General features: G+C 55.4%; 1 protein-coding gene across 6 annotated transcripts in view; it reads left to right on the forward strand.

Moving 5' to 3' along the window:
- The window catches only part of ACTN4 (actinin alpha 4), a 68802-nt gene that overhangs the window by 28812 nt on the left and 13351 nt on the right, over window positions 1-26639 (forward strand). For 4 of the 6 annotated variants that reach the window (XM_044256560.1, XM_044256557.1, XM_044256555.1 and 1 more), the window contains exons 2-9: window positions 13864-13978; window positions 14207-14326; window positions 17325-17411; window positions 18464-18551; window positions 19113-19191; window positions 20392-20473; window positions 21247-21332; window positions 25448-25540. In XM_044256560.1, coding sequence (XP_044112495.1) covers window positions 13864-13978; window positions 14207-14326; window positions 17325-17411; window positions 18464-18551; window positions 19113-19191; window positions 20392-20473; window positions 21247-21332; window positions 25448-25540 — 750 coding nt within the window. Of the gene's footprint in view, window positions 1-13863; window positions 13979-14206; window positions 14327-17324; window positions 17412-18463; window positions 18552-19112; window positions 19192-20391; window positions 20474-21246; window positions 21333-22357; window positions 22444-25447; window positions 25541-26639 lie in introns of all 6 variants that reach the window. The other 2 variants (XM_044256556.1, XM_044256558.1) reach the window with 1 other exon arrangement.

Raw genomic sequence — 26639 nt, forward strand, 5'->3', positions numbered from 1 at the left:
CTCCATCTGGGGGGACATGGGGGCTGCTGTGGCACGGCCACAGCCCTTTGCAACAGATTCCACGTGGAGGATTGAGATCTAACATGGCGGTATTTTTCAGCAGCACAGCTGTTTCAAGTTGAGTCCCATGCATATCTGCCATTTTATAAAGCAGATGAAAAGAGCTCTGCTGAGTGTAAATTTGAATAGGAGGCACCTGCCCTCAGCCCTGGCACCTCTCAAGGCAGAGTGCTTTTGGGAGTGCTGTTTGATAAGCACTCCTTGGTGTGACTTCCCGTTGTCCACCCTTGTTGGCCTGGGAGTGTCGCTTTGTGGGGTCCATCATGGTTCACCCTCGGGCCTGTGTGTCTCTGAAGAAGGTGGCCCACAGTGGCTCCTTATTTGTTCAGGCTTATTTGCCACTTCTACAGAGAGGTCTTCCCAGACTGTCTGAACTTGATCCCCGCCTCAGCTGCCCCCTCCACTGGTTACTCCTGCCACATTGCCCTGTTGTGTTGTGCTCTCGTCTCCTGTCTTCTCTTCTGCTTGTCATCTCCTCTGCTACAACCGAAGGTTCGTGAGACCAGGGATGTTTGTCTGTTTAATCCCAGTGCTCAGAGTAGTAGGTGGTGTGTAGTAGACACCCAGTACTTTTGAAAATTAGAATGGATGATTGAAGTTTGGGAGGAGCTCAGAGCATTGTCTTCCTCTGGTGGGGCAGGGGTCTGCCCAGGAGGGAGGTGTCTGATGCCAGCATTTTGGGGCCCAGGCTGGGATGACTCTGGAACCCGGGGAGGCCTGGTCACCTCCTTTGGTTCTCACACAGTGTCAAGGCACTGAGACCTTGCCACTTTTTTCCCCACGGACCTGAAAGGCTGTGGCTCCCTGTGCAGCTCCTGTCTCTCCTTTTTGGACTCCTCTGGGAGAAAGCAGGTGGTTGGGCCTCTCTGAACCCATAGAGGACTGGCTGTTCTGCTCCAGCCTGAAATCGATTTCCTCCAGGCTCTGCCTTGATCCAGACCCTGCCCTGGACCAGGCCCTGTGAATGGAGGGAGGGGCCTAAGCCCACTCTTCCCTGCCACATGGGAGGAGGAGAGGGATAGAGCCACTTGGCCTGGGGGCCACCAGTCTCCCCCCATGTCTTGAAGAGCCCCACAATGGCAGTTGGGCTGCACCTTTGTTTTCTGAGTGTGCTAGCGTGTCATAAATTGTTATTTCTATACCTTCAGAGCATTATCAGGCCTCTCCTTTGCAATCTGGGGACAGATTTGATGCAGGGTCAGTTAACACGTTGTGTTGAAATCTGTCATTGTGCCCATATAAGGCAAACTCCTCGGGTTACTTTTTACCTTGGCAGAATCACAGGAATGTCAAGGTAACCAGGCCACCTCAGCATAGCTCTGATTCTCTTTGGGTCACCTGACTGGCCCTCCCTCTCCCATGACTCACCCTGCAGCCTGTCGTGAGGCCTCTGGTGCTTGTGGCCCATGGGATTGGCCAAGAGCTTCCGGGGCTGCACTTGGTTCTGTGTCTTCCTTAGAGTGGCTCGAATGAGAGAAACTAAGTAAGATACCTCACCGGGGTCCCAGCAGAGCGGGAACCAGAGCCGGAAGGGCATGGTGGCCAGACTCGGGGTTGGTCGGGAGACTTATGGGCCCAGCTCTGACACCCCCCAGCAGTGTAACCACCGGCAGATTGCTTCAGCTTTGGGAGTCTCACCTGTAACGTGTAGGGCTCTCAGAACAATTTCTGGCAAGCTGTAAGCGTTCAGTAAATGTGAGTCATTTGTACAGTTAGATTAGGGGAAGCCTCCTGCCCCGCCCAGTCATAAAAACAGCTCTTGCTATCTTCTCTGGAAGCTCAGTTCAGAGCTGGGATGCCAGTCCTCTCTGGAAGACTTAGTGCACGGCTTCCGATGGCACTCCATTACCTCCCATCTTCCCGACACACACGCACGTACAAAGCCCCTCCTCTGTCGTGATAGGGCCAGGAGTCTGATGTGCCCCTGAGAGTGGTGGGGGCCTCCCGCTCCTCCTCTGACATCACACCGCTCTTGGGAGACAGTCGCCCCTTGTGACTGTTCTGTGGTTTGGCCAGGCCTCAGTACCAGCCCCAGGAAGGCCTGTAGGTGGGGCGAGCTTGAGTGAGAGTCTAACCCTGTCACTCTGCCAGGGCAAACGGTTTCACCATTTTTAATGGAGCAATTATGAGTCAGAGGTTTCAGTCTCTGGACTGGTTCCTCCCAATCCTGTAATTACACTTTGGCTATAGAACCTTATTTTGGTTTTTCTTTAAAAAAAAAAAGAAAAGAAAAGAAAATCCTTTCAAGATGCTGTTGATACTGTCCATCTTGTATGTTCAAGGCGTCTGAGATGGAGTGAATATGGTAAAAGAAAAAAGAGACCCCCATGTGGAGAACAATTTCTTCACCCACAGAAGTTGTGCTCCCCACCCCCAAAATTATAGTGCCAGGAAGTAGACCTAGAGTCTGCTAACACGAGGCTCAGGGCAAGAATGGGTAACTTTGAACACCACCAGTTACCTCTTGGCAAGCTCCAGACTCTAAGCCAGGAATTTCGGGTCTGAGGCACCTACTCAACTGACGATGGATTCATTCAGTCCCTCATCCAGTTTTCACTGAGCCCTTGCTTGGTCCCAGCTGCTGAGAGGAGTTGCCCGGAGCCTCAGCAGAGGGTGGGCAGGGTGATGGGGACCCAGCACCTCTGTGGGCGCCTTGCCAGTTCTGGGCCACTCAGAGATGAGAGGAGTTGATCACGCAGATAAATGCCCTATATTCTCTTGGCCTCCTGACTCACCCTGCTTCTCGAAGGGATCATCTTATTCCCAGCCTCTGTGAGTGGGAAGCCAGTGGGACAGAGCACGGATGAAACAAGTGTGTGTCTGTGTGTGCTGTCGGGGCTCCAGCTCCCCTTGACAAGAGCACAGATTTCCAGGCCAACCCAGTTCTGCCCTAGCCATGCCAACCACCCCCGAACACCCCTCCCTGCTTTCACTGGAGCAGGAGAAGGCTTCGGGCCTGATCGGTGACCATTCAATCAAAATGCCCCAAAACAAAAAAAAAGGCGGGAGTTTCAGTTGTCAAAAGCAAAACCTACACCAGTTAGAAATCACTCGTAGGCCCAGCACAAATGCCTTCCTGCCACCCCAGTTTGTGACCATGTCAGTTCCAGCGGGAAGCAGGTTATCTGCTAGTCGGTGAACAGACAGCAAAATGGTGGTGTTTGCCCTGCCTCCAGATACCCCTGCCTTTTCCCTTCTCCTTTCTGCTGGTGTGTTTCTGGGATGGGCCTTGCTGGCTGAGAGCAGCAGTAGACTGGAGTCTTCTCAGTTCCCTCTCTGACTCTGTCTCCCCAAATACCAACTGCCTGTTATTTAGAAAGCAAGTCCATGGGCAGATTTGTTCATGCTGAAATGTAAAATCGACAGGCTGGTTTTCTTAGGCACCTGTTAGGATTCCAAGCCACATAGTCTCAGGGCCAGAATTGGCTCACTTGGCTATCTTTTTGAAAGATCAAAGTTTAAACCAGACAATCTTTAATCTCCCTTCCTACTCCGAAACCTGAGCTGAGCTGTAAGCCATTGAAAATAAATGGGGTTTTTGTAGCTCAGACTCCCTGCTCTCCAGGTGAAGGGCCTCTGTGCCTGATCGTTTCACAGCAAAATGCCAGATTGGGCCAGAGGAGGCGGAGGGCATGTCCCCAGTCTCTGCTGCTGCCCTAATTTAAAAACAGCCTTTTGGGAGTGGAAGTTTTTTCTTTTAAAGGTAGCCATTCCAGGTAGGCCTCACCCATCTCCTTTTCCTGCTGAAAAGCTTTCTTTTGAGAGCTGAGTGCTGCCTTCTACCTCTACCCTGTGGGCCCCACCTGCCTTTAGTTCAGACCCTTATCTCCCTGTGCATTCTGTGTGAGGAGGGCAGCCTCTTCCCCCTTGGGGAGGACCCATTTTTTTATGTGTAATCTCAGTAGCTTTGGGTTGGTTGGTTGGTTGGTAGGTTTTCCGTGTGTGGGGGATAACTCCGGAAAAGGTCCATTTAAGAACAGACAAGCTCAGATTGGGGGACCTCCCTACCCTGGGCTGCCTACCCCACTTCTCTGGGGGGTTTCTTTTAGCCCCAGGGTCATGTTCAGTCTGACAGATGCGGGGGGGGTTCTGTAGTTCTCCGTGGGCCTCAGTTTCCTCACTTGTAGAGTAAAGGAGTTAGTGTGGTGGTTCTCAACCTGGCAACATGTTAAACTTACTTGGTAAGCTTCCTTAGTTTCACTATTTAGGACCCATCTATAGGGACTGATACATCTGACCCAGGGTGAGGTTCAGGCATTTTTATGAAACTCCCAGGTCCCATATATTTATTGTGACTTGATTTCCAGCAAGGGTAAAAGACCTACTCAACGTGGAAAGAGATGTCATTCCACTAAATGGTGCTGAGATGATTGGATATGCACATGCAAATAATGGAATTGCACCCCTCCCTCACACCATATAGGAAATAACTCCCAACTGGATCTAAGACCTAAATGTAAGAACTAAGACTGTAAAACTTGTAAGAAAACATTGGTGTAAGGCTTCATGACTTTGGATTAGGCAGTGGTTTATTAGGACACCAAAACACACTCAACCAAAGAAAAATAGTTATCTTAGACTTATGAAAATTAAAAAGTTTTTTTTTTTTGCGTCAAAGAATAGTTCAGAAAGTGAAAGTGAAAAGACAGCCCTGAGAATGGGAGAGAATATTTGCAAATCATGTATCTGATAAGGGTCTAGTGTCCAGACTATATAAAGAATTCCTATAGCACCAACAGTGAAAAGACAACCATTTAAAAAATGGGCGAAGGACTAGAAACATTTTCTGAAGAGGTTACTACAAATAGTCAATAAGTGCACAAAAAGATGCCCAGTATCATCAGTCATGAGGGAAATGCAGGTCAAAACCACAGTGAGACACCGTGCCTCTCAACCACCAGGATGACTGTAATCAGAAAAGTCCGATAGTGAGTGTTGGCCAGGACGTGGAGAAGTCGGAGCCCTCCTGTGTGGCTGATGGGAATGTAAAGTGGCGAAGCCTCTTTGGAAGACGGTCTGGTAGTTCCTCTGATGATTGAACAGAGAGTTGCTGTATGCACCAGCACTTAAACCTCTAGGGGAACTGGAAAAACACATCCACGCAAAAACTTGCACGTGAATGTCCGTAGCAGCCTCATTCACCATAGCACAGGTGGGAATGCGCCAGACTTCCATCGGCTTGCAAAGGAATGAATAAACAAAACATGCTACATGCATGTGCTGTAAGAGTACTCGGGAAGTAACGTAGCGCACCTGCCACCATGCAGGCGAACCTTGAGCACACCCTGAGTGAAAGAAGCCAGACCGAAGCCACATACTGTGTGATTCCATTATGGGAAATGTCCCAGGAAAGGCAAATGCACAGGGACTGTAGACTAGTGGTTGCCAGGAGCGGGGGGTGGGGAGGGTGCTCATCAGGATGAAAGTGTTCTGGGGTTAGATAGCAGTGATAACTGTACAGCCTCATGAATAAACTAAAACTCACCAATTTTTATGCTTTAAAAGGGTGAGTTCTATGGTATGTGAATTATAACAACAACAAAAAAAAGAATGGATTCTCCAACCTGCACCTGATTCAAAAAACACATGCCCGCCCGCGATCCAGCATCTCTGCCTCCGTGTTGCATTAGGGCCTCTACTGCTGGGTAGCAAGTTGCCTCAAAGCTTAGTGGCATAAAACAGTATTTATTGTCTTAAAAATTGAAAGGAAAAACCAGAAGAGCTCAAGGGTAATTCTAATGTACAGGCAGGGTCCAGGACCTCTGGGCTTAAAGGGTCTCTGGCAGAAGAAGCGGGTCTGGTCTGTAACGTTCCTTTACTCATTTGGTGGTGAGGTAAAGGCAAGTGGAGTTTGGGGGAGATCGCATTGGGTCAGCCCCCGGAGTATGGCCAGCAGTGTGGTGGATCCTGGGTGGGGTGTCTGGCTTCCCCAGCTGCGGTGCTGATGCTGTAGTAATGAATAGAACAGCCCAGATCGCTCACTCTCCACAGGCTGTGTGGGCATCGCCCTGTTGATCACTCACACCATGCCTGTTATCCTCATTTTACAAAGGAGGAAGCGGAAGCTGGGAGAGGTGACACTTGTTTTCTCAGGTCACACACACACAGTAAGTGGCGAGGTGAGCATTTGAAGCCAGGCTTGAGATTCGAGAGCCCCTGCTCCCCACTGTGTCACTTTGTCCTCTCCGTCCACTGCCCCCCAGCCCACCATCCAGGCCCCACCCTTGCACACGGGAGCCCAGGAGCCCTGATGGCCTGAGCGCACCAGGGGAGCTCCCGAGGGCTCCTGTCCCCTTCCATCAGAGCAGCAAGCCAAGAGCAGTGTCTTCCCTGGCTGGCTTTAGGAGTGTCTACAGCTCTGGGATTTATTTCTGTGAACTGTTGAAAGTAAGCGGTTTTATCCCTAACTCGGGACTCTCACCAGTATAAAATGAGATCAGATACCATGAAGTCATAAGCGACCGGTCATGAGAAGCCCCCAGCTTTACTGAGCTCCAGCTGTGCAAGGCCGTGTAGTCCTGCAGCAGACCAGACTCGTGGAGACGACAGTATACTCGGGAGGCGGTCTGGTTATGGATGGGCGACATCACTTCTGAGAGTAACAAATACAACAAAAACGACATAACAGTAAAGTGACTGCAAGGTGCAGATGTCAAGGTCAGAGAAGACCTGGGGTGATGTCATCTGAGGGAAGTCCTGAATGATGATAGCCAGCCCTGTGAGGAGTGACAGGAAAGTTAGAGACCAGCGCTCATGAGGTGGGGACGATACTGCAAAGTCAGTGTCTTGCAGCAACGAATGTGCTTCCCAGGGTTGGGGCGGGGGACTGGCCAAGGCGGGAGCGGTGGCTCCCGGGGAGGGGGCATGGGGGAGAGCTGGTCTCAGCGTGGACACGCAGGACCTTTGGAATGCTCACAGCTCTGTTCTCCAGTATTTATACCTCTCCTCTGGCTGGAAAGTCAGAGCTTTTTCATGTAGGCTGAGAAAACTCCGAATAAGGCAACGTCAGGCCAGGACATAAGAAGCATTCCATATTTCCCTGTAATTGCTTTCAAATTAGGTTATGTCGTCATGGGGCAGGACATGCAGCAGGCCCACTCTGCCCTCGGCTGGCTGTGCAGTTGGGTTCTGGGCGGGCAGCTCATTGTGTCCCCCATGCTGCGAACCGCCCGCCTCGATTTCCCGTGCTGGTGGGGCTGCATCCGTGACCTGGCAGCCAATTCGTTCTCTGTTCTCAGCCCGCTCCCTAGTTTCTCTCCCCTTCCGCTCTGCTAAAGGCAGTGGGTCTTCAGAACACTGCTCACACGTACAATCCCAGAACTGTTCCAGAGGCTCACAGACTCCCTGGATGGTCCCTAAGGCTGTGGTTGGGGTGATCGCCCTTTCGCCTGGGCCACTGGCGACCAGATTCCAGTAGGCTGAGCCGGCGGGGCCTCAAAGGGCCTTTATAGTTGGTGATGGAACCCCGGGGGTCAGGGGAGCAGTTTCTGCTTTCAGGACCTGAAAAGATGCCCCATTGGGGCCAGGGCTCATCTGGAACGTGGCAGTAGCCAGGCAGATGGGCGATAAGAACGGTGGATGCCTGTCCTTGGGATAAATAGCTGTCCCTCCCTTGTGTCCAAGCCCCAGACACCCTTCCCGAGGACCCGTGGAAGCAGGAACCATGGGCAGCATCAGAGGCCACAGCAGGCAAGGTGGGAGTTCAGGAGGTGGGACGGCGCCCTCTCCCTCAAGGCAGCCGGTGCCCCAGCGGAGCAGCAGACCCAACACGGTATTGCAGAGACGAGGTTTGAAAACTCCCAGCACCACGGGAAGCCCTGTCTTGCCTCCGTGTACCCTGGGGGAGTTTGGTGTGACCCACTCGGGTCAGGCCTGGGCCTGGGGAAAAGATGCATCTGGTCCTTGGGGGTCAGGCTCTTGGCCTGCGATGTCCTACTAATGGGGTCGGGAGGCAGTGGGTGCAGCATGAGGCAGCCGAGTTAGCCCTAAAATTCTGTGAGGCGTGGAGTCCGTGGAATCTACGTGAGCTGCTGTGAGTAGGAACACGCAGCTTTCCACGCTGGTCCGGCAGACCTCCTATCCAGGGCCCATAATCAAGCCATCGTGCTTGCCCCAGCCAAGGGACTTGCTGAGCCTGTTTCTAGGCCCGGACTGACTTTGCAAGAGGCTTCTCTTTATTTTGGGTTTAGTGGAATTCCAGCTTCCAACTGACATTTCCCTCCACACCACCCCCTTCAGTGCCATGGCCATGTTTTGTAACAGGAAGTCATTGAGAAAAAGAGGGAAGGAAAGTTTTTCCAGCTGGGGCGGCAGCATCCTACCAGGACCCTTTCTTGCACTCACCATCACTGTGCCCACTGGAACACCACTTGGTTGCCCTGTGTTTTCACGTTTGGTTCTTATTCACTGACTACCCCAGAGTAGAGAGGGTTTACCTCTTTGGGTTGGGGGAGGGAGTCATCAATGAATGGCTCATTAAAGCACCCCCCACCCCCCCCACTGCCACATTCCTGGCTGCTTAGGTCATCTCAAGAACAATATCCATCATTCATTCACCCAGCCGCCCCACATCCTGGCCACTGGGAGGGGTCTTTGTGACACAGGAAGGACTTTATGGCCTGCATGCTAGCCCTCCTCTCTCCCCCTGCCCCCACACACGGAGTGACAAAGCAGAAACAGCCCAGGGGCCCCTCTGAAGCCCGCCTGCCTTCCCTGGTGCACCACAGCCCTGGGAGTGGTGACTGGATCCCAGAGGAACCAACAGGCCCGGCTTTCTCTCTCCTTCCACCCTTCCTCTCCCCCACTTGCACCCTGTGCTATTTTAACAACCCGAGAAGAATCTTGAACAGGCTGCCAGTGTGCAGAGGCAAGGTCTAAGCCTCTTCTCTGTGGTTTTTTTCACATGTGCTCTCAAAGACAGACAAGTCCACATCCTTCCTTCCTCCCTAGATAGGTCAGGGGCTGGGCGCAGGCTCCCTTCTCAGAATGGAAAGGACAGGTGGGGAGCAACAGGGCCATCCCCAGCGTTGTTTCACCTGCCTTGTGCTGGGTCCAGGCGGCCCTTTGGGAAGCAGGCAAGCTTGTGGAGACATAGCTCTGCCTGCCTCACTCTCTGAGTTCCCCTCCAGCTCAGGGGCGGGGCTGGGGCAGGGCGCTTTCTTGACCCCTTTCTGTTGGCCTTGCTTTGCCAGGCTGGTACCAAGCATCCCACTCAGGCTTTGTGGGTGAGGGTCTGCCCTGAGTTTGTGTGGACAAGCTCTGTGACCTCGGGCAGGTCACTGCGCCTCTGCCTGCCTCAGTTTCCTTATCTGTAAACTGGAGATGATAATTTACATGACCATGAAGTTGGAGGTTTTAAAGAGTTAACTCCATAGAAATAGTGAGAACTAGTAATTAGCAGTTCTTTCATAATTTGTGCCCACCCCCCTCCACCAGAATGTAAACTGTCTGCTTCCCTTCTCCCCTGCCCAGAGCCCAGTAGGGGTTCCAAGGTGGGATTTGTTAACCAGGAGAAGGCATTGAGTGGACGGGGTCATGGACGCTGTTCAGAGTCCGTGCTTACCCTGAAAATGGCCTTAATAGTAAAACCCAGCTGAGCTCGTTGCCTTTTGCGTTTTCTTCCTCCCACAGAGTGCCTGCCGGTAGCTCTGGACACCCCCACTCCCCAACAAAATGGAAGCCTTGAGCTTACCTTTCTCAGTCATGACAGTTGGTATCTCCATCCGCCTCCATGACTCCTCCGCCTTCCTCCTGTAAGTCTCTCTCAGAGGCTCTTTACTCTCTTCTTCTTGGTCCTCACGCATCGACCCTTGCCCCCTTCATCTCTGCCCTCACACAGCCGGCACCAGTGTGACCTTCCCCAGGCCCTGTGAGTAGCCCCTGCTGGCCTCCTGGCCCAGCATGCTCTGCCTCACTCCCTTCTTTGCCCTTATACCTGCCAGAGGGCCTTTGCACATGCTGTTCATATTATCTGGAAAAGATTCCTTCCTTATTTTTGTCTTAGCTCTTAGGTGTATCAGAGTCTAGAATCCCCTCCTTATGGACACTTCCCTGTGTCTCTTCCTACCACTAGATCAGGAGCTAGGATGTTGAACACTCTTTAGCTCCCTTTCTGGGGGCAGCGGAGAGAGGGCACAGGCCTGACACCTCAGAGTGGGGCCTCTGAAGCTCAGAGCACCTGGCCCAGCTCAGTAACTTTCTAGGTACATGACTGTCGGTGGTCAAGTCGTGATACCTCCCAGACCCTCGATTTCCTCATCTGTAAAATGGGGCAATGGTGGCAACTATCCCACAGGTAGTTGTGAAGATGAGAGAAGTTAGTACATGACACGGTGCCCAGTACATGGTGAGCTCGTTGGAAGTGTCCGCTCCCGTTGTAACTCTCACCACTTACCCTGCTGGTGTTGCTTCTGTAGTTGAGTCGCTGCTTGATTCATGAGACCCTCTTTCTGTTAGGACCAGGCGCCCCGTGAGTTTGCAGGCTATGTCCGTGGTTGCTCACACCTGGGTATTCGGCCCAGGACCTGGCCCGGGGTTGACTCCCAGCAAATGCTTGTCGAGAGAACGGGCGTGTTCCAGCCCCATGGGCCTGGAGCATCGCAGGGCGTTCGGACCTGTCAGCAGTTGGGCCCTAAGGCCCCTGCTCTAAGAACTGTGCATTGCAGAGGGCGGTGTGGTGGGCGTCCAAGGCCTCTATATATTGAAACCGCCCCCCCAACACTATCTACCCCACACATCTTAGTCTAAACTGGGTAGGGAGAGGAAGTGTATAAGTAAGAGAGTTATTCTCATAACCGCTAGGAAAAAAACCTGAATTTTTAATGTCCCATCTGAATTCCAGCTCCTACTCACCGGTCAGTGCGTGAGGAGGTGGCCGTCTGGGGTGGACTTGTTCCCTCCGATGGCCTTCTGAGGTCCTGTTGTCTCCGTCCATGAGCCTCTCTGGTATCAGTACATGTCCCTTGTCTTCTAGGAGGAAACAGAGCCAAGCAGGGCATGGAGAGGGAGGGCAGGAGGCCTGCAGGCGGGAGTTCTATTCTGTCTGCGGCACGTGGGGGAACAAGTCCTTCCTTCTCGCCACCTGGACGGGCAAGCACAGATTCTCCCGGCATCTGCTCTGTTCTGCTTAGGACTGTGCCTGCTTGCAGCTAGGGAGACAGAAGCGCACGGTGCCTAGTTACCATTTATTTGAAGATAGATCTTTCTTTGACATATGTGTAACACTGAGTGCTTACTTCATCTGTGCCAGGCCCGGTCCTAAGTGATTTACTTGAATTATTTTGTTTAATCTTCATTTAAGAGGCGAGGTCACTGTACCTGTTTCACCATGGAAGAATCTGAGGCTCACTGCCCGCCCAGGGTTTGCCTGCTGGCAGCTTGCCTCACTGGCAGAGGCAAGATTTTGGCCCAGGTCTGTGCCAGCCCCAAGCCCCAGAGCTCTTGTGTGCTTCCCCAGAGGAGCTGGGCACAGGCTTCGGGGCCCGTTTGGAGGGCGGTTCGTGCAGTGACCTCATGAGGATGAATAGCCTGAACCTGAGAGGCGAGATTTGCCCACAGCCTCCAGGGAGGAGGGCCTATGCAGAGAGGGAAGCAGCCAGTTCACCTTATTCGAGGCACTGTATTGGGGGCTTTAAAGCATCTCCCTCACTTAATCCCACAGCAGCTGCATGAGGTAGGTTCTGATAAGTCCTTCCAACAGGGAAGGAAACAGGTGTAAGTAGGTTAGGGAGCTGGCATTCGAACCCAGACCTGTGCCCTTTGAGAGTGCATGGGTGTAACCCAGGCAGACCAGGTTGATGATGGCTGCTGTTTAGATGCCTTCCTGGCCCTGCCTGCAGACGAGGGGCCTAGATGTTGGCCCTGGAGCACCACAGCCTTGGAGGGGGGTCAGCCTCTGGGAATCACCCTCTTAGGTCCTTAGCCTCGGGACGAGATTGGTCGCTTTGCCACTCACCAGCATCTTTTGGAACATGCACAAGCAGAAGACAGGCGTTCCCGGTCTCTTCCTGCTTCAGCCTAGCCTGCTGCCACCACCCTGGCCGTGCGTGGCTTAGGCATTATAATGGCACATGGGATGTGAGACGTCCCTCCTGCCCCCCCCTCGGAGCTCGCACACATGCCGGCAACATCCAGTAGGACCCAGAATGACTGGAGAACATAGCTGAGAGCTGCCGAGGACTGTGTGGCGGCCAGGACAGATGGGGACGAAGGAGGCACTCAGTGGAAGAGATGGCTGGATTTCAGGAAAGGAGATGTGGGGACGCCCCTTGATGACCAAGGACCTGCTGTTTATTGAGCACCTGCCATGTGCTCTCTGGGCATCACTACTGCAGACCCTCATACCATTATTTGCGTGCCATCCTCATTGCCATGTTACAGATGGGGAGGCACGCGTTACGGAGGTCGGATGGTGTGTCCACTTGGGCAGCGGAAGCAGCAGCAGCAGCCTAGCCCTCATTTATCTGAATTGAGATTTGCATGGGGAGGGCGGGAAATGGGGTGGGAAGGCACATTCCTGCGTTCTCAGCTCCTGCTTGGTGGCCGGAGCTTGAGTATGTAGGAAGGCAGAGGACAGCACTGGAGTGAGAGCCCAGAGAGAGAGGTGCCGTGATGAGGTCTGCACAGAGGAGGGCACCATCCGAGTCAGAATCAGGTTGGGCCAAGCAAGTCGCTGTGGGTGTCCCCAAGGAGCTGCACATCAGGCTGATTTGGGGGGATCTGCCTGCTCAGGAGAGAGAGAAGCAAGGCCCAGGCACCCTTAGCTGAAGGGACAACTGCACACAGGGTGGGCTCCGGGGCCCTGGCCCACCCACAGCCACCTACCGTTTTATTGTGGGTTTGGAAGGAAACTGCGTGCCCATCCTCACTGTGGTGCAGCGTGTTAATTAGATGGCTTCTTTGTCTGGGAGGGGCCTTGTGTGGAGTCTCTGAATGAGCAGGAGTGGTGACAGTTGTCAAAACACATGGTGCTCCGCCAGAGGTTCCCTGGAAGCCCCTGGCCCCCAACATGGCCTCTGCCTGGGCCTGGGCCTGGAGTGTGCTCTGTGCGCTCCTGGCCCTCTGCCCACCTCTACCCTGGCCTGTGCAGATGGAGGGGGCAGGGCGGGGCACGGGGGCTCCGTGAGAAACAGAAGTGTGGCATTGTTCCCAGACCCTGTTGTGGGAGGCTCAGTTGCCCCAGAAGGTGTCTGGACATGTCCATCTTTAAATGCTGTGACGTGCTTTCTGGGGGCTGATGTCTGGTGACATGGCTAACTGGCGGCGGGCTGAGTGATGGGGGCCCTGTGGGAGATCTTCTGTGTTGGGGATTTGGGTTTCTTGTTTGTGATCCTCTCTGTCTGAAAGCGTCCTGTCACCTTCAGCATCTGCATGCTGTGTTTCACAGAAACTTCTTAAGAGACAGCTGCCTAACCCAGGTGGGCAGTGGCTGCCTGCCTCCCTCTTGACTTCCAGCTTCGTTAAGCCCCCTTAAAGTTTGGAAGGTGAGAAGTGGAATGTTCCCTAGGGAACAGAGGGTGTCTGGCTTGCAGGGAAACAAATGAGGCTTGCATGGGGCTCAGAGAATCTGCCACTTACTCCCTGGCTGATAACACAGCAGGTCTGTTAACTACCTCGAGCCTCACTTTCCCCAGATCAACTTGTCCAGGTCACTTAAAGACACAGAAATAGTGCATATGAAGCCCGCATTGTGGTCTTCATATGGTGGCCACTGTGGTCCCATGTCAGGGCTGTGGCCTAGTCCTTCTGCTAGAAAGCCCCAACACCCTCACAGACCCTCTATGCCTCTCTGTCTTGGCTCCCCAGACGTTCACAGCCTGGTGCAACTCCCACTTGCGGAAGGCCGGCACGCAGATCGAGAACATCGACGAGGACTTTCGAGACGGGCTCAAGCTCATGCTCCTTCTGGAGGTCATTTCAGGTGAGTTCCCTTTCCACCACAGGACAACCCAGACTTGGAACAGGTGTGCTTTCGCAGGTCCTGGGGACACAGACTACCCCGGCTGTCCCATGCCTGCTAGGAGGATCATGAGGCCTGAGTGATGGCAGCATGTCCGGGCGCTGGCCTGGGATGGGGCGGGCTCTGGAGAGTAGTGGGGTCACTAAAGAGCTTCCCTTTCTCTCTCCTCTCTCGGTGTGTGGCTCTCAGGAGAGCGGTTACCTAAGCCAGAGCGGGGCAAGATGAGAGTGCACAAAATCAACAATGTGAACAAAGCCCTGGACTTCATCGCCAGCAAAGGGGTCAAGCTGGTCTCCATCGGGGCAGAAGGTGAGCTTGGATGGGGGCAGGTCGGCTCTTGGCCCGTAGGCTCTGAGGCCGGAGCTCTCTGTTCTGAACAGACTTGGGTGGGTGACAGAGCACTTGGGGTGTGTAAAGCCCCAGTAATATATCCAGCAGTGACCACAGTGCCCGCCCTCTCAGTGGGATCACTGAGCCCACGACTTCCCCCACCCCCTTCACCTGCAGAACAATCCATCCGGGACTCAGGAATCTGGCGTCCTCGGGCATGTCGGGCAGGCCCCTTCTGCAGGGGAGGAGTGGCTTTGACTTGGACTCTGGATACCCTCACTCACCTTCCTTGTGCTGGGCCTGAGAGACACCAACAGACATGTGACCTGGCATCTGTCTGTGCCTCTGGAGCACCTTTGTCCTTTGGCCCTGCCTGGTATCTGTGGATAGGAGGGAATGCAGAGAAGAGGAGGACATTTGAGGCCCAGTGTCGGGGCTCTGGGCTGGGGTGCAAGTCCAGAGGTCACTAACGACATGCTGTCCCTCCCGCAGCTAGCTCGTCTTGAACTCACCGGCCCTTTTGGAGACAAGGCGAGGCCTGATGGAGCCCAGAAGGTCCCCATCAGCTCCCGCTCACAGTTCCGCTCATTAGAGCAGGATTTCCTACACCCTGACATCCATGTTGTCCCAGCTTTTAGAAAAACAAAGAAAACTAATTGCCTTTAATGACAGGGCTCTGAAAGTTTGGCCAAGACTCTAGGCCAGAGTGTGTGTGCTGAGTTCCAAGGCTCTGCCCCCGTCTGGGACCTCTCCAGGAGGGGTGCCAGGCGTCACATGCCATGGTTGAGGTGGTTGGTGTTTGTTTGAAAAAAAAAAAAATCAACCCCCCCCCCCCAAATAAGTTGGACCCTTTGATTTTCTGTCCTTACATGGATCTTTACCCCTGGCTCCATGCCAGCCTTCTGCTTCTCACAGCTGCATGTATTTTGCTCAAATGCTAGCCTGTAAACACAGAAGGGCTGAGAGGACAGACCTGGTGGCACTCATCAGTTTTCATTTGAAGAAAAACTCCATCTAAAAATGTTGTCTGTTCGTGCCCAGCTTGGTTCACTCGCAGTCCCTGTGACCACTGGGCCCGGGGCAAAGCTGAAAGGCAGCCCACAGGAGGGGCCCCGAGGGCTCCAGAGTACCTGAGAGCCTGGCATCCACCCCGTCCCCATCGCCCTGCTCGCCATGCAGTCCAGGCTGCAACGGAAACATAGGTTCCTCGGTGCACAGCTTTGGGTCCGAGAAGCAGCTGTGGAGCAAATGACACGAGAGAAGCTGTCTCCCTTCCCTCACGGGATCTCCCTAAGCCCTCCAGGACCAGCTTCCTTGTGCAGCTGGCCGGGTAAGGGAGCCATGGCCTCCTCTGCAGACTGTGGCCGGCCCCCTGCCCTGGCGTGCCCGGCACTTGGGAGGAACGCAGTATAGATTTCCTGATTGGTTGGCTGCCCTTGCCCTGCGCTGGGAGGACTCAGCCTGGTTTCCGGGTCTGGGCTTCTTAGCCCTGGGAAAGGGCCCAACAGACACTGTCCTTCCCCTGCCTCCAGCCAGCCGGCCACGCACGTTTCCTTATGCTGAAACTCCGAAGCCAAAAGCTCTGCCCTCAGCCTTCAGCCTGAGGCTTGGCTGTGGGGAGCGTCTCCATGGTGGCTCATGACCCACCACCTTGCCCCCCCGCCTCGAGTGTGTCCCTGGGGAAGGTTGGGCCCCCTCCTCTGCATGAGCACTCTGCCTCCTCTCCAGATCCAGCCCATCCTAGAGCTTTCTGTTCTCGAGGGCCAGTGGGTCGGGTCTCTCCCTGCACCTGCTGCACTGAGATCCTGGGGGGCTGGTGGGGTTCAGAGGATTCAGAGGGCTGCTGTGGCCCATCTGGCCAGCACACTCAGGGGTGAGGCCGGTCGCCCTCACTTCTCTGACCCAGCCCGGGACACATGGCGCCCTGAGTGTTGAAGAGAGGACTGCTCTCTAAGACCCTGAAGCTGACGTATGTGGTGCAGGCCCTTACCTCTCACTCCCAGGAGTTGGAGACAGTTGTGGGTTTCCATTAGTTAAGGAAGCACATGCTTACCAGCTGCGCCTGTATCACCGCTGTCCCCGTCCTGCAGCATCGTAGCTTCTACAAGGGCAGGTTCCGGGTCCCCGGATAGAGCAGTGCTCTCGAAGGCAGGCTGAGAGCAAATAAACCACAGACACGTGGTTACAAATGGTGGTCAGTGTGCGAGGGGAGAGGCCCCAGGCTGATGCCTGCAGATCCGTGCCCAGGGAAGCCACCTGGGAGGAGGTACCAGCAGAGGCTTATAGGATGGGAACGATGGCTGTCTGAGGGAAGGGTCAAGGGGCATACTTCATGGGCAGACAGAAGGTGTGAGGTCCTTCCAGCAAGGACGAACCTGGCTTGCCAGAAGGACCCAGCCAGAGTGTGCTGGGGTGGGCAGGTCCTGCAGGGCTGGTGAGGAGGACTGGGGGGCGCGGGCTTCGCTTAGGTGTGGTGGGGCTGTGAGCAGGCGAGCGGCGCAATCTAATGTAGCTCTTCAGGCAAGTGCCCTGGCTGCTGTGGGGGTTGGGTCGTAGGGGGCACGGAGGCAACGGTGTGTCCAGCTCGGGGGACCACAATGGCCCGGACAGGTAGAAGGACATAACAGATGGTCAGCAGACAGGAGTGCAGCGTACACCCACCAGCAGGGACGTGGCCACAAAGGCGGGAGGGAGGTGCAGGTAGATGGTTGGGAATGCCGGCCCCGGGCCTGGGATAAGCCTCATCGAGGAGCAGGCTGGAGCTGGCCAGGCAGGAAGAGGCCCGCAAGTGCCAGGCAATGGAAGAAGGCTTTTGGGACAGTGTGTCCTGGTGTTCAGGCCACATCTCCCAGTGTGGGTGGCAGACAGGCCTGGGTGGCTCCTGTGGGACAATCAGAGCTCATCTCTGCACAAAGCCGGGAGGAGTCCCCTCCACTTTTAACAACTTCTCACTCTCGGCCCCCTTTCCCACATGCAGAGATTGTGGACGGCAATGCAAAGATGACCCTGGGAATGATCTGGACCATCATCCTCAGGTTCGCCATCCAGGACATCTCTGTGGAAGGTGAGAGCCTGCACACTGGCAGAGCGTGCCTTTCCTCCCCTCCCTGCTTCCTCCCAGCTTGGGGAGAGTTAGATTACAATGTTGGGGTTCGATCTTCCTGCTTGAGGTTCTGCCCTGTTTCCCAGCATCCCTCCCAGGGCCTGGCCCTGTGCAAGAGTGGTTAGTGAGATGCTGGCCCAGCTGCAGGTGAGGGGGGTTCCAGCAGCTGCCCAGCTCTGCTCTCTACCCAGAACCCTTTGGCTCTTGTGGTCTCCGTTTCAGTGGACCCTCACCGGATCCTCATCAAATGGGCACAATTGACCCCATTTTATAGTCAAGGAGTCTGAGTCACAAAGTAAACTAGTGACGGAGTCAGGCCTGGCGCGTTTTCTTGTGCATCAGAACCCTGCATGTGTCTGCTTGACACCCCTATCCTCTGACCTTTGCCTCCCAAGACCCTGGGGCTGGGCCGGGCTGGCCAGGAAGGAGCTGCAGCACTTCCCCTCCCAATGCCTGTGTGTGCCACAGCATGAGAAAAGGCATCCCAGCCAGCCCTTGGAGGGGATGTGTGCAGTAGGCCACAGCGGTGACTGGGATGGATGTGTCCTCTGCCCCCAGAACCCCCAGTCTCTCCCTGGGGAACCGATGACCTGGGCTCCCCCACTCCATTTCCCTGAAGCCGCCCCTGCATCTGGGAGACCCCAGTGCTCCTAACCCCCTGCTGAGTCTTTGCGTTCAGGAGAGGGCGAGACCAGCAGCTGGGGTTCATTGGGCACTGTGTTGGCAGATAAAGGCACAGGCCTTGTGGTCAGAAACGTGGCCCGGTGTCAGGCAGCCCTGTCGCTGCCACTTCCTGGGAGGACTCTGGGCAGGTGACGAATCAGGGCTGGCTCTGCAGACCAATGTCTGGGACCAGCAGAGGCCTGCGGAGTCTGGAGCAGGAGCAGCTCTCGTCCCCAGCTGTGCTACTGTCCATCTGACCTCTGTGCTCGAGTCCCAAGTACCATTCCCTGGGACTGGGTCCTAAAGGTCGGGTTTGGAGCCGGTGCTCACTGTCCTCGTGTGTTTCTCAGAGACCTCTGCCAAGGAAGGGCTGCTTCTGTGGTGCCAGCGGAAGACGGCCCCTTATAAGAACGTCAACGTGCAGAACTTCCACATCAGGTGAGCGCCCGGCCACAGCGTCCCAGCCCGTCTCCTTCCCTCACTGTCCCCCTCCCCCAGAGACGGAGATCCGTCCTCGCACTTGCACCCTTTTCCTGGTTCTCCCCCACGGGTCAGGGCCGCCCAAGCGAAGTCCTGCAGTGGGCCATCTCCCTCTGTAGCAGGCTGTCCCATTCAGGGCAGTCACACTGTCCCAGAGGCGAGAACTTGCTCGTAAGGTACTTGTCACCCGTCAGGGGCTGGTCTGTTGACATGTATTCCCTTCTTTAATCCTCACAATGACCCTGTAGAGCACAGGTGCTATCACTACCCCATTTTATAGACGTGGAAACGGAGCGAGCAGGAAGTAATGGGACATGCCCAGGGTCGTGCTGACAGAGCTAGGATTTCACCACTGGTCACCCGCCTGCAGCTGTTCTGCCCTACTCTCTCCATCCAGTGCCCGGCACACACACACTGTCTAGTAATCATGAATTAATTCTTCCTGTGGGTGTCTAGGCTGTCAGCGCTCGCATGATGGTGAGAGGGCCCCCCTTTCAACCTTTCCCTTTCCATCCCCAGCTGGAAGGACGGTCTTGCCTTCAACGCACTGATCCACCGGCACAGACCAGAGCTGATCGAGTATGACAAGCTGAGAAAGGTTTGCCTCTTGCTGTTCCCCTCAGTGGCCGGAAATACACAGAGTCTGACCTTGAGCCTGATCTTGGGTCACCTCCCCCAAGCCTGTCCATTGCTGGTGTCCACAGCTGGATTCTGCACTCAGATGGCCAGGCTGGGGGAGCCTTCTGCCAGCTGTCACCAGACCCCAGGCTTTATGGCTGATTCTTGCTGCCCTTGCTTCTCTTGAGGACTGTCCCCTTTTCCCTTTATGGGCATTGCAACTGCCCACAGTTATTTTAGGGCTTGGCCAGCCATGCCTTCTAGCTCCCCTCCCTTAACCTTTTAGCCTCTGGAAGCATTTCCTCTCCGTCTAATGGAGAAGAGGGGTGAGGAGTTCTAGACCATCCCCACCGGCAGGTGTTTCCTGTGTAGGGTCCTTTCTGATTTGCCTCTGCAATGCTTGGGATCCTGTAAGACCAAGGCCCTGGCCTCTAGGAGCTCCCAGCAGAGAAGGCAGGGTAATGTGTCCAGAGCAAATGTGCCATAAGGCCGTGCACGTGCGCTGGGGCTGAATGAGGGTGGCAAGGGGGTCAGGCCCAATGAGTCGGGGATGGATAACGCACCAGAGCTGGCACAGAGTCGAGGAAGGACCCCCGGATTTGGGGGCAGCCTAGAGCCATTGGGGGGGTATTCCCAACTTGAGGGGCTGCAGACACGAGCCTGCACTTGGTGTGTTCCAAGTTCCCCTGGGTAATTGGATGGGGCTCTAGCTGAACATGGATTAAGGCACATGAGGGAGGGTCTTTTAATTCCATGGACAGTGGGGAGACTGTGCGAAGGGATGCTTCAGGAAGGCTGCACCTTGGAAGCTCTCAGTTTACCCCCTCCCCATCACCCCCCCAGTGCATGGTCTGGACCCCACTTCCAGGTTTTCAGGACAGAGGTCTTAATCTGGGGTCTAGAGAGCTGGAAAGTGTAAGAAAAAACACACCTGTGTTTTCTGTGGAGAAAACGTTGACAGTTTGCCCCACAAAGATTTCCAGAAGCCTTTCTTTGGGTGGGAATGGATTCCATCTTGTGTGTCCCCAACTCCATTCCCCACCGCAGCGTAGGGGGGCTGAGAACTGCTTCAAGAACCCTTTCTAGTCCTGCCCCTTCCCAGAATGCCTCCCCTCCAGGCCAGCTTTGTTCCCATGTGCTTCTGCTCCTGCCCCTGACCAAGTTCTTCCTCTTTTCCCAGGACGATCCTGTCACCAACCTGAACAATGCTTTTGAAGTGGCTGAGAAGTATCTAGACATCCCTAAGATGTTGGATGCGGAGGGTAAGCACATCCCTTCTGTTCTGTCCCCACCCTGTTCTGCGCACGTCTGTGGTAGCTTGAGGTAGCTGGCCGTACCAGTGAGACAGGCTGAAGGAAGCTGGTCGAACCGAAGACCGTGGTCCTGCCTGGGAGCCAGAGCGGGAGCAGCCTGAGTAGACCAGACGGGCTCAGGGAGGGATGAGGAAGCTGGGAAAGGAGTAGCTTGAAGAGGACAGGTTCTGGGGGCCGCATCTTGAAACAGGACATGAGTGTCCTGCCAGTACCCAGCCTGAGTCCTCCTCTCATGGGATGGGCAGGCCAGATGGCCAGGGAGGCCTGGCTCCTGCAGACAACCCAGACGGCTGCCTTCCCTGCTTGCCTCAGGCTCGGAGTCCGGAGCCCATCCAAGTGGAGTGTTTGTTTTTTCCTTTTCCGGCTTTGTTCCATTTCCCAGCCGTGCACACCCCCCACCGCCCCCAGCCAGGACCCATGGCTCTGGCCTCTGGTGGCCCCTGGGGCTGACTGTTGAGCAGCTCCTTGAGGCCTTTCTCAGAGAGAGGAAGTGGCCTCATTCTAATCCAGTTCCCACAGCCTTGGCCTTTCTAGAGACCACAAGGGATGGAGGGGCTAAGGGTGTGGACAAGCTCGCTAGAGTCAGCAGGGGTCACTGAATCCATTCTGAGGGTCTTTCTCCTGGGATGCCTGTGGCCTTGGGAGAGTTTGGATCCCAGTGAGCAACAACCCCTCCCCCCCGCCCCTACTTGGGCGGTTTAACCCTTGTCGTTCACTTACAGACATCGTGAACACGGCCCGGCCCGACGAGAAGGCCATAATGACCTATGTGTCCAGCTTCTACCATGCCTTTTCAGGAGCGCAGAAGGTACCGGGCAGGGCCAGGCAGGCCCACCTCGCCGCCACTGCCCAATGCCGCTGCTGCCTCTCGCCTCCCATGCTCACCTCGTTTCTCTTGCAGACAGCAGTGGCCTCTCTCCGACTGGAAGCCGCCCCCCCACCCTGACTTCAGGCAGCACTGCCCGTGTAGTCTTTGCTCACAGTGTCTGTTTCGCTTCTGGTCTGAGCCAGACTCCATTCCAGGCATGGGGCATACAGAAGGGACTGGGTCAGACAGGATCCCTGATCTCATGCAGCTGCCATGTCAGTGGGGGAGACCGTTGACAGGTGTGGCCTCAGCTCAGGTCGTCTCATGTGGTATCGAGCACAGTAGAGAATGTGGGGCAGGTTAGGGAAATGTGGGAGACAGATGCAGGGGGCTGCTTCAGCTGGGGGCTGAGGCGGTAGGCTTCTGCGGCCGACCTGCGCAGGCACCCGCCGTGACGGGCGGGAGCTACAACATGAAGATCAGCAGGAATGGTCTTCCAGGTAGATGGTAGAGCAAGGTGCAAAGGTCCTGGGATAGACTTGAGCTTGGCTTATTCAAGGAAAGGCCAAGAGGAGAAGAATGAGGTTAGAGATGGTAACAGGGCCAAGATGTGTAGAATCACAGTAGTCTGGGATCTGGAGTTGAATTCAAAGGGCCCCCAGAGACCACTCAGCGGTCTGTTCTAGGGGTGGTAGCTGGTTACGTAAGACATGATCTCACTGATGTTTTCAGAAAGATCAGTTAGCCTTTGAGCCCTCTGGCTCTGCACAAGGCTTCCTTTCCAAAGCCAGTAGCCAGTGTCCCCCAGCTCTGGTTAGAAAAGGAACCCACCTATTCGGACTTCCCCCTTGGCCTCTACAAAACCTCGGCAAAACTCGCCCATGCTGCCAGAGCCGGGGTTTGGCTTCCAGTCTGTAGTGAGCGCCCTTCCTCCCGCATGAGCCTCGGGCCCGGCCCCGGTGCCCTCCCTGCAGCTGTCACTCTCTCCTGCCTCTCTCTCTCTCTTTCTCTCTCTTTCTGCGCAGATATTGTAGGCACTCTGAGGCCAGATGAGAAGGCCATCATGACTTACGTGTCCTGCTTCTACCACGCTTTCTCGGGGGCTCAAAAGGTGAGCTGGGGCGGAAGCATCCCTCACTGCTATGGCCGGAGCCTGATCCTTGCTGTCCCTTTGTCCCTGCCACCCATTTGTGGTTGGAGCCCTTGCCAGGCCATCTCACAGGCTGCACCAGCATGAGGATGCACCCGGTCAGGAGGGGTTCTCGGGACCATGGGCCTTAGGTGCTGACAGGCCACGTATATTCTCTGTGAGCAGAGCCTGGCCCATAAAGATGGGGACAGCGTCCCTGTAGAGCCGCATTTAGCAGGTGTGCTCCTTCCTGGCCACTCGGCTGCCCTGTCCTTCTTTCTGTGCTGCGCCCTGCCCTGCTCAGTTGCCTGCTGGCCTGGCTGTGTGCTCGCACTGGGGAGCACTGGCCTTTCCGGCCCTCTTCACGACTTTTTCCCCTCACGGGTGCTGCAGGAAAGGCTTGGTCCGAGCAGGTTACATCCTCTCTGGACTCCCGTCCCCAGCACCGCCAATACCAGCAGTGCCCTCAGGGGTGTCTGAGCCCAATGGCAGCTGTCCACTCCATGAGAAGGCACCTGGCAGCTCCTGGGCAGGGAGACTCTGCCTGGAGGCCCGGGCACCTTTGTCCTCTCCACTTGCCTCATATTTTGTGGGCCCTGGGGAGCCATGTACTCCTGGTGACTTGATTCTATGTCAGCCGTTAGGAGCAAGCAGGGCCCGGGAGGAGAAACTGGCTTTTGTTAGTTGAGCGTTTACTGCATGCTGGGCAGTCCTGCGGCAGCTCCGCACGCACAGGTTCAAGGAGAGTCCCGCGGGGGGGGTGGGGGGGGCATTACCTTCCTGTAACAGGAGGACACCAGAGTTCAGAGAGGCAGGGAGCCCTTCGCAGAGTCACAGGACCAGAGCTGCACCTGCTGGTCCTGTGGAGCTCCTCCTGTGGTCCGTCTGTCCTGGTCCCTGCTGTCACCTCTTAGCAGCGTGACCTGAGATGAGTCCCTTGCCTACAATTTCCCCACCTGTAAAACGGGGATCCTACCCATCCCTGTCTCAGGATTGTCCTGAGGGTGAAGTGAGCTCCCATAGAATGGCGCCTAGCCCCGTAAGCACTCAGCTGGTGATGGGGTGGTCGGAGCAGCCTTCTGGGTGTGCCCCTGTCCACCGTGGTCTTCCTAGCCCCATGGCCTCTCCCCACCCAGCCAGCGTGTGGCTGGAACTTGGGTTTGCGGTGTTCTGTTGTGGGGTGGGGGTGGGGGCTGGCAGCGGAGGAAGATTCCCGAACTCAGACCCAACCTAGCTGACCGCACACTTGCCACTGGCCTCACCGCTCCGCAAGGTCCTGGTCGGCTTCACTGCCCACCACATCTCCCTCTCCTGCCCAAGCTGCCCTCCCCGGCTTCACGCTGGCCTCCGCTGCGGTGGGGGCTAGGAGGCCTTGAGGGATTTGTGGGAGCAGATAGTGGCAGAAAAGCTCAGGCCGGAGCATTTGGGGGTTTCTGAGGCAGCTGGGCCCGTCTTGGGAGACAGGAAGAAAAGGTCAGGCTACTGGGAGCTGCCCATTCACCAGGAGACGTGCTGCACTTGGGCTTCTCCAGCTCTCGGTCCGGCTTCCCCCAGCCTGTGTTGATTTCTGCAGACAGCCCTGCGATGCTTTTATTCGTGCTACTCTGTGTCCTCAGAGACTCAAGCCAGCCGCTCAGAAGAGTGCTCTCTGGCATCCATTCTGGTTTATAAGCACAGGGCAGACTCCAGACCTCACGGGAAGTATGCCCGTTCTCTCCTGATAGTTTTTTTTTTTTTCCCTAAGCAATTGCTGCTTTCCTTTGTTCGCTCCTTCATTCATCAACTTTGAGTATCTAAAACTTAACCCAATCCCTAGGGGGTGCCAGGAATTCAGCGGTGAAACAGCCCCTCCAACTAGCAGCTCCCCCCCTCGGGGTAGATCTGAGCACGGGGTACCCGTTGTCTCTCTGAGTCCGGTCAGGGACTGACCCCCCCACCCTCTGCAAGCTGAGACCTTCGTTCTGCTTCCGGCAGTCACTCGGCCGAGGCCCTTGTGAGCCTCATCTCTGAGGCACAGTGCCTGGGGCTGTTGGCGTGTGGCCTGCGGCATGGTGCCCAACGTGTGCATGTGTGGGCACGTATACACGCACGCCAGTCCCGATTGTCCCCCACTCACCTCCCCACCTGTCCCGGAGGCAGCATGTGGACAGGAGAGGCTGGGTGTCGGGGCCTATGGCTAGCAGGTGTGGAGCCATCCCCAAGCCTCTCTGTTTTCCTTCCCCACCACTCTGTAGACCCTCCTCACTCTTTCTGTTCCTGTTCTGTTGCCGTTTCAACTTCTCCTCTTGGACCCTTTCTGTGCTTCCTGAAAGGTACCTGGTCTTTCCGCTCCCGGTGTGGCACCCCCCGCTCTCCTTCTTCTCCACTCCTCGCGTTTCCCCCAGCAGGACAAGGCAACACGTTGTCCCGTAGTCCTGAGCAGAGGCTGGTCACAGTCTCCACCGCTCCCTTCTGCCTCGTGGGTGGTGACTTCTGCCCAATGAGCCATCCGCACCCACCTCTGAAGGGAGGATTAGAAAGGGGATACTGGTGCTTTCCTGTGCACAGACTTCTTTGGGGGCCCCTAAATCTCTGCTGCAGACCTTTCCACCCAGGGGGACACTCCTTCAGGGCTTGGCCCAGTGGAGGACCCCACCCAGCCTCACTACTCGGCCTCCTTTTCTGTGGGCCTGTTAATCCATTTCCCCAAGAGTGGAAGGGCTCCCTGGCCCCCTTCAGTGTCTCCAGGGTCCAGGCCAAGGGAGCCGAGGGGCCCAGCTTTGCCGGGGGCGGGAGGTGCATTAGCAGTAAGCTGTGGGGACGCCGGCAGAGCCCATCAGGACGCAGCCACTCAGGGTGCCATCTTGCTGGAGCTGTGCTTCTCTCCTTCCTTCCTTGGGGAGTGCTGTGTGGGCTGTGGACGGGCCGGCTCTGGGGGATGAGCCTGTCAGGAGGGAGGGTCACCAGCCCCTAGGCACCCCTGACCATGGTGCTTCCCCTGTCCCAGGCTGAGACCGCTGCCAACCGGATCTGCAAGGTGCTGGCGGTCAACCAGGAGAATGAGCACCTCATGGAAGATTATGAGAGGCTGGCTAGTGATGTAAGTCTGCCACTCACTCCAGCCCCACCACAGTGGGAGGACTGGGGTGCCTCTGGTTACCCTTGGGCGAAGGTCATGTGACACTTGCAGAGGGGAGGGCAGGCACCGCAGTGACACTTCCTAGATAAGGACATGAGCTGACAGACTGTGGAGTGTGGCCAAGCGAGTGTGTGACCTTCCAGGCTAGCGTCATAAAAGGCTGAGAGTCGGACCGGTGTTGTCACCGTGCTCCCTGGTTTCTGTGGTCTTGAGCTCAGGTTCCTGCAGAGGTACTTAAGGACAGAGTTTCCCAAACACCCCACCACTCCAGAATTATCGGGGGAGGTTTTAAAAAAGCCTGCCATGCCCTCACTGCAGGCTGACTGACTCGGTGGGATGGAGGGAGACCCCTGCGCAGGCACAGTGGCAGGACTGCGGTTTGTCACAGCGGGCCCGGCACCTCACTTCTAGAGCAGGGTCTGCTGTCTGCACAGCAGCCCCGGGCGGAGGGAACACGTCTCACCCCTTTTCCAAGTGGGGAAACTGAGACCCAGAGGGTCAGGCACCAGGCGCGCAGCTGGCAGAAGAGAGAGCCAGAGGTCAAACCCAGGCAGCTCCGCTCCAGAGCCTGAACCCGGAAAGGCCACTGGGAACGTGGGTGTTTAGTTTTGGGTTCCCTCTTTTATTTTAAGAACTTCCACTTTAAAAATATATATATGTATATATTGGAGTTTCTAGAGAGCAGTGGTTTGAATGCTCTTCGAGACTAATGGTTTCCAGACTTGGAAATTTCACGAACCAGGAATATTTGAAAAAGTATTTGACAGCCAGCCTATGGTGACCAGCTTTTTGTTTTGCCAAGTTAAGGATATTTTTGAAAGAAAAAGCCAACAAGGTACCCGGCTCGCTTAGTGAGGTGTGGAACTCTTGATCTCAGGGTTGTGAGTTCGAATTCCACGTGGGGACAGAGATTACTTTAAATATTTTTAAAATTAAAAGAAGCTACCGTCTGTTACCACCATGCTTTGTAATACCAAGAGAAAGTTAAAAGCATCTGTCTTGGAATCCCATCGCTTCCTAGGAGAGAGCAGCTGGCACCATCCACCAAGATGTAATGACA

The sequence above is a fragment of the Neovison vison genome, chromosome 7 (assembly GCF_020171115.1).
Source record: "Neovison vison isolate M4711 chromosome 7, ASM_NN_V1, whole genome shotgun sequence".
In the NCBI taxonomy this organism is placed as follows: Eukaryota; Metazoa; Chordata; class Mammalia; order Carnivora; family Mustelidae; genus Neogale; species Neogale vison.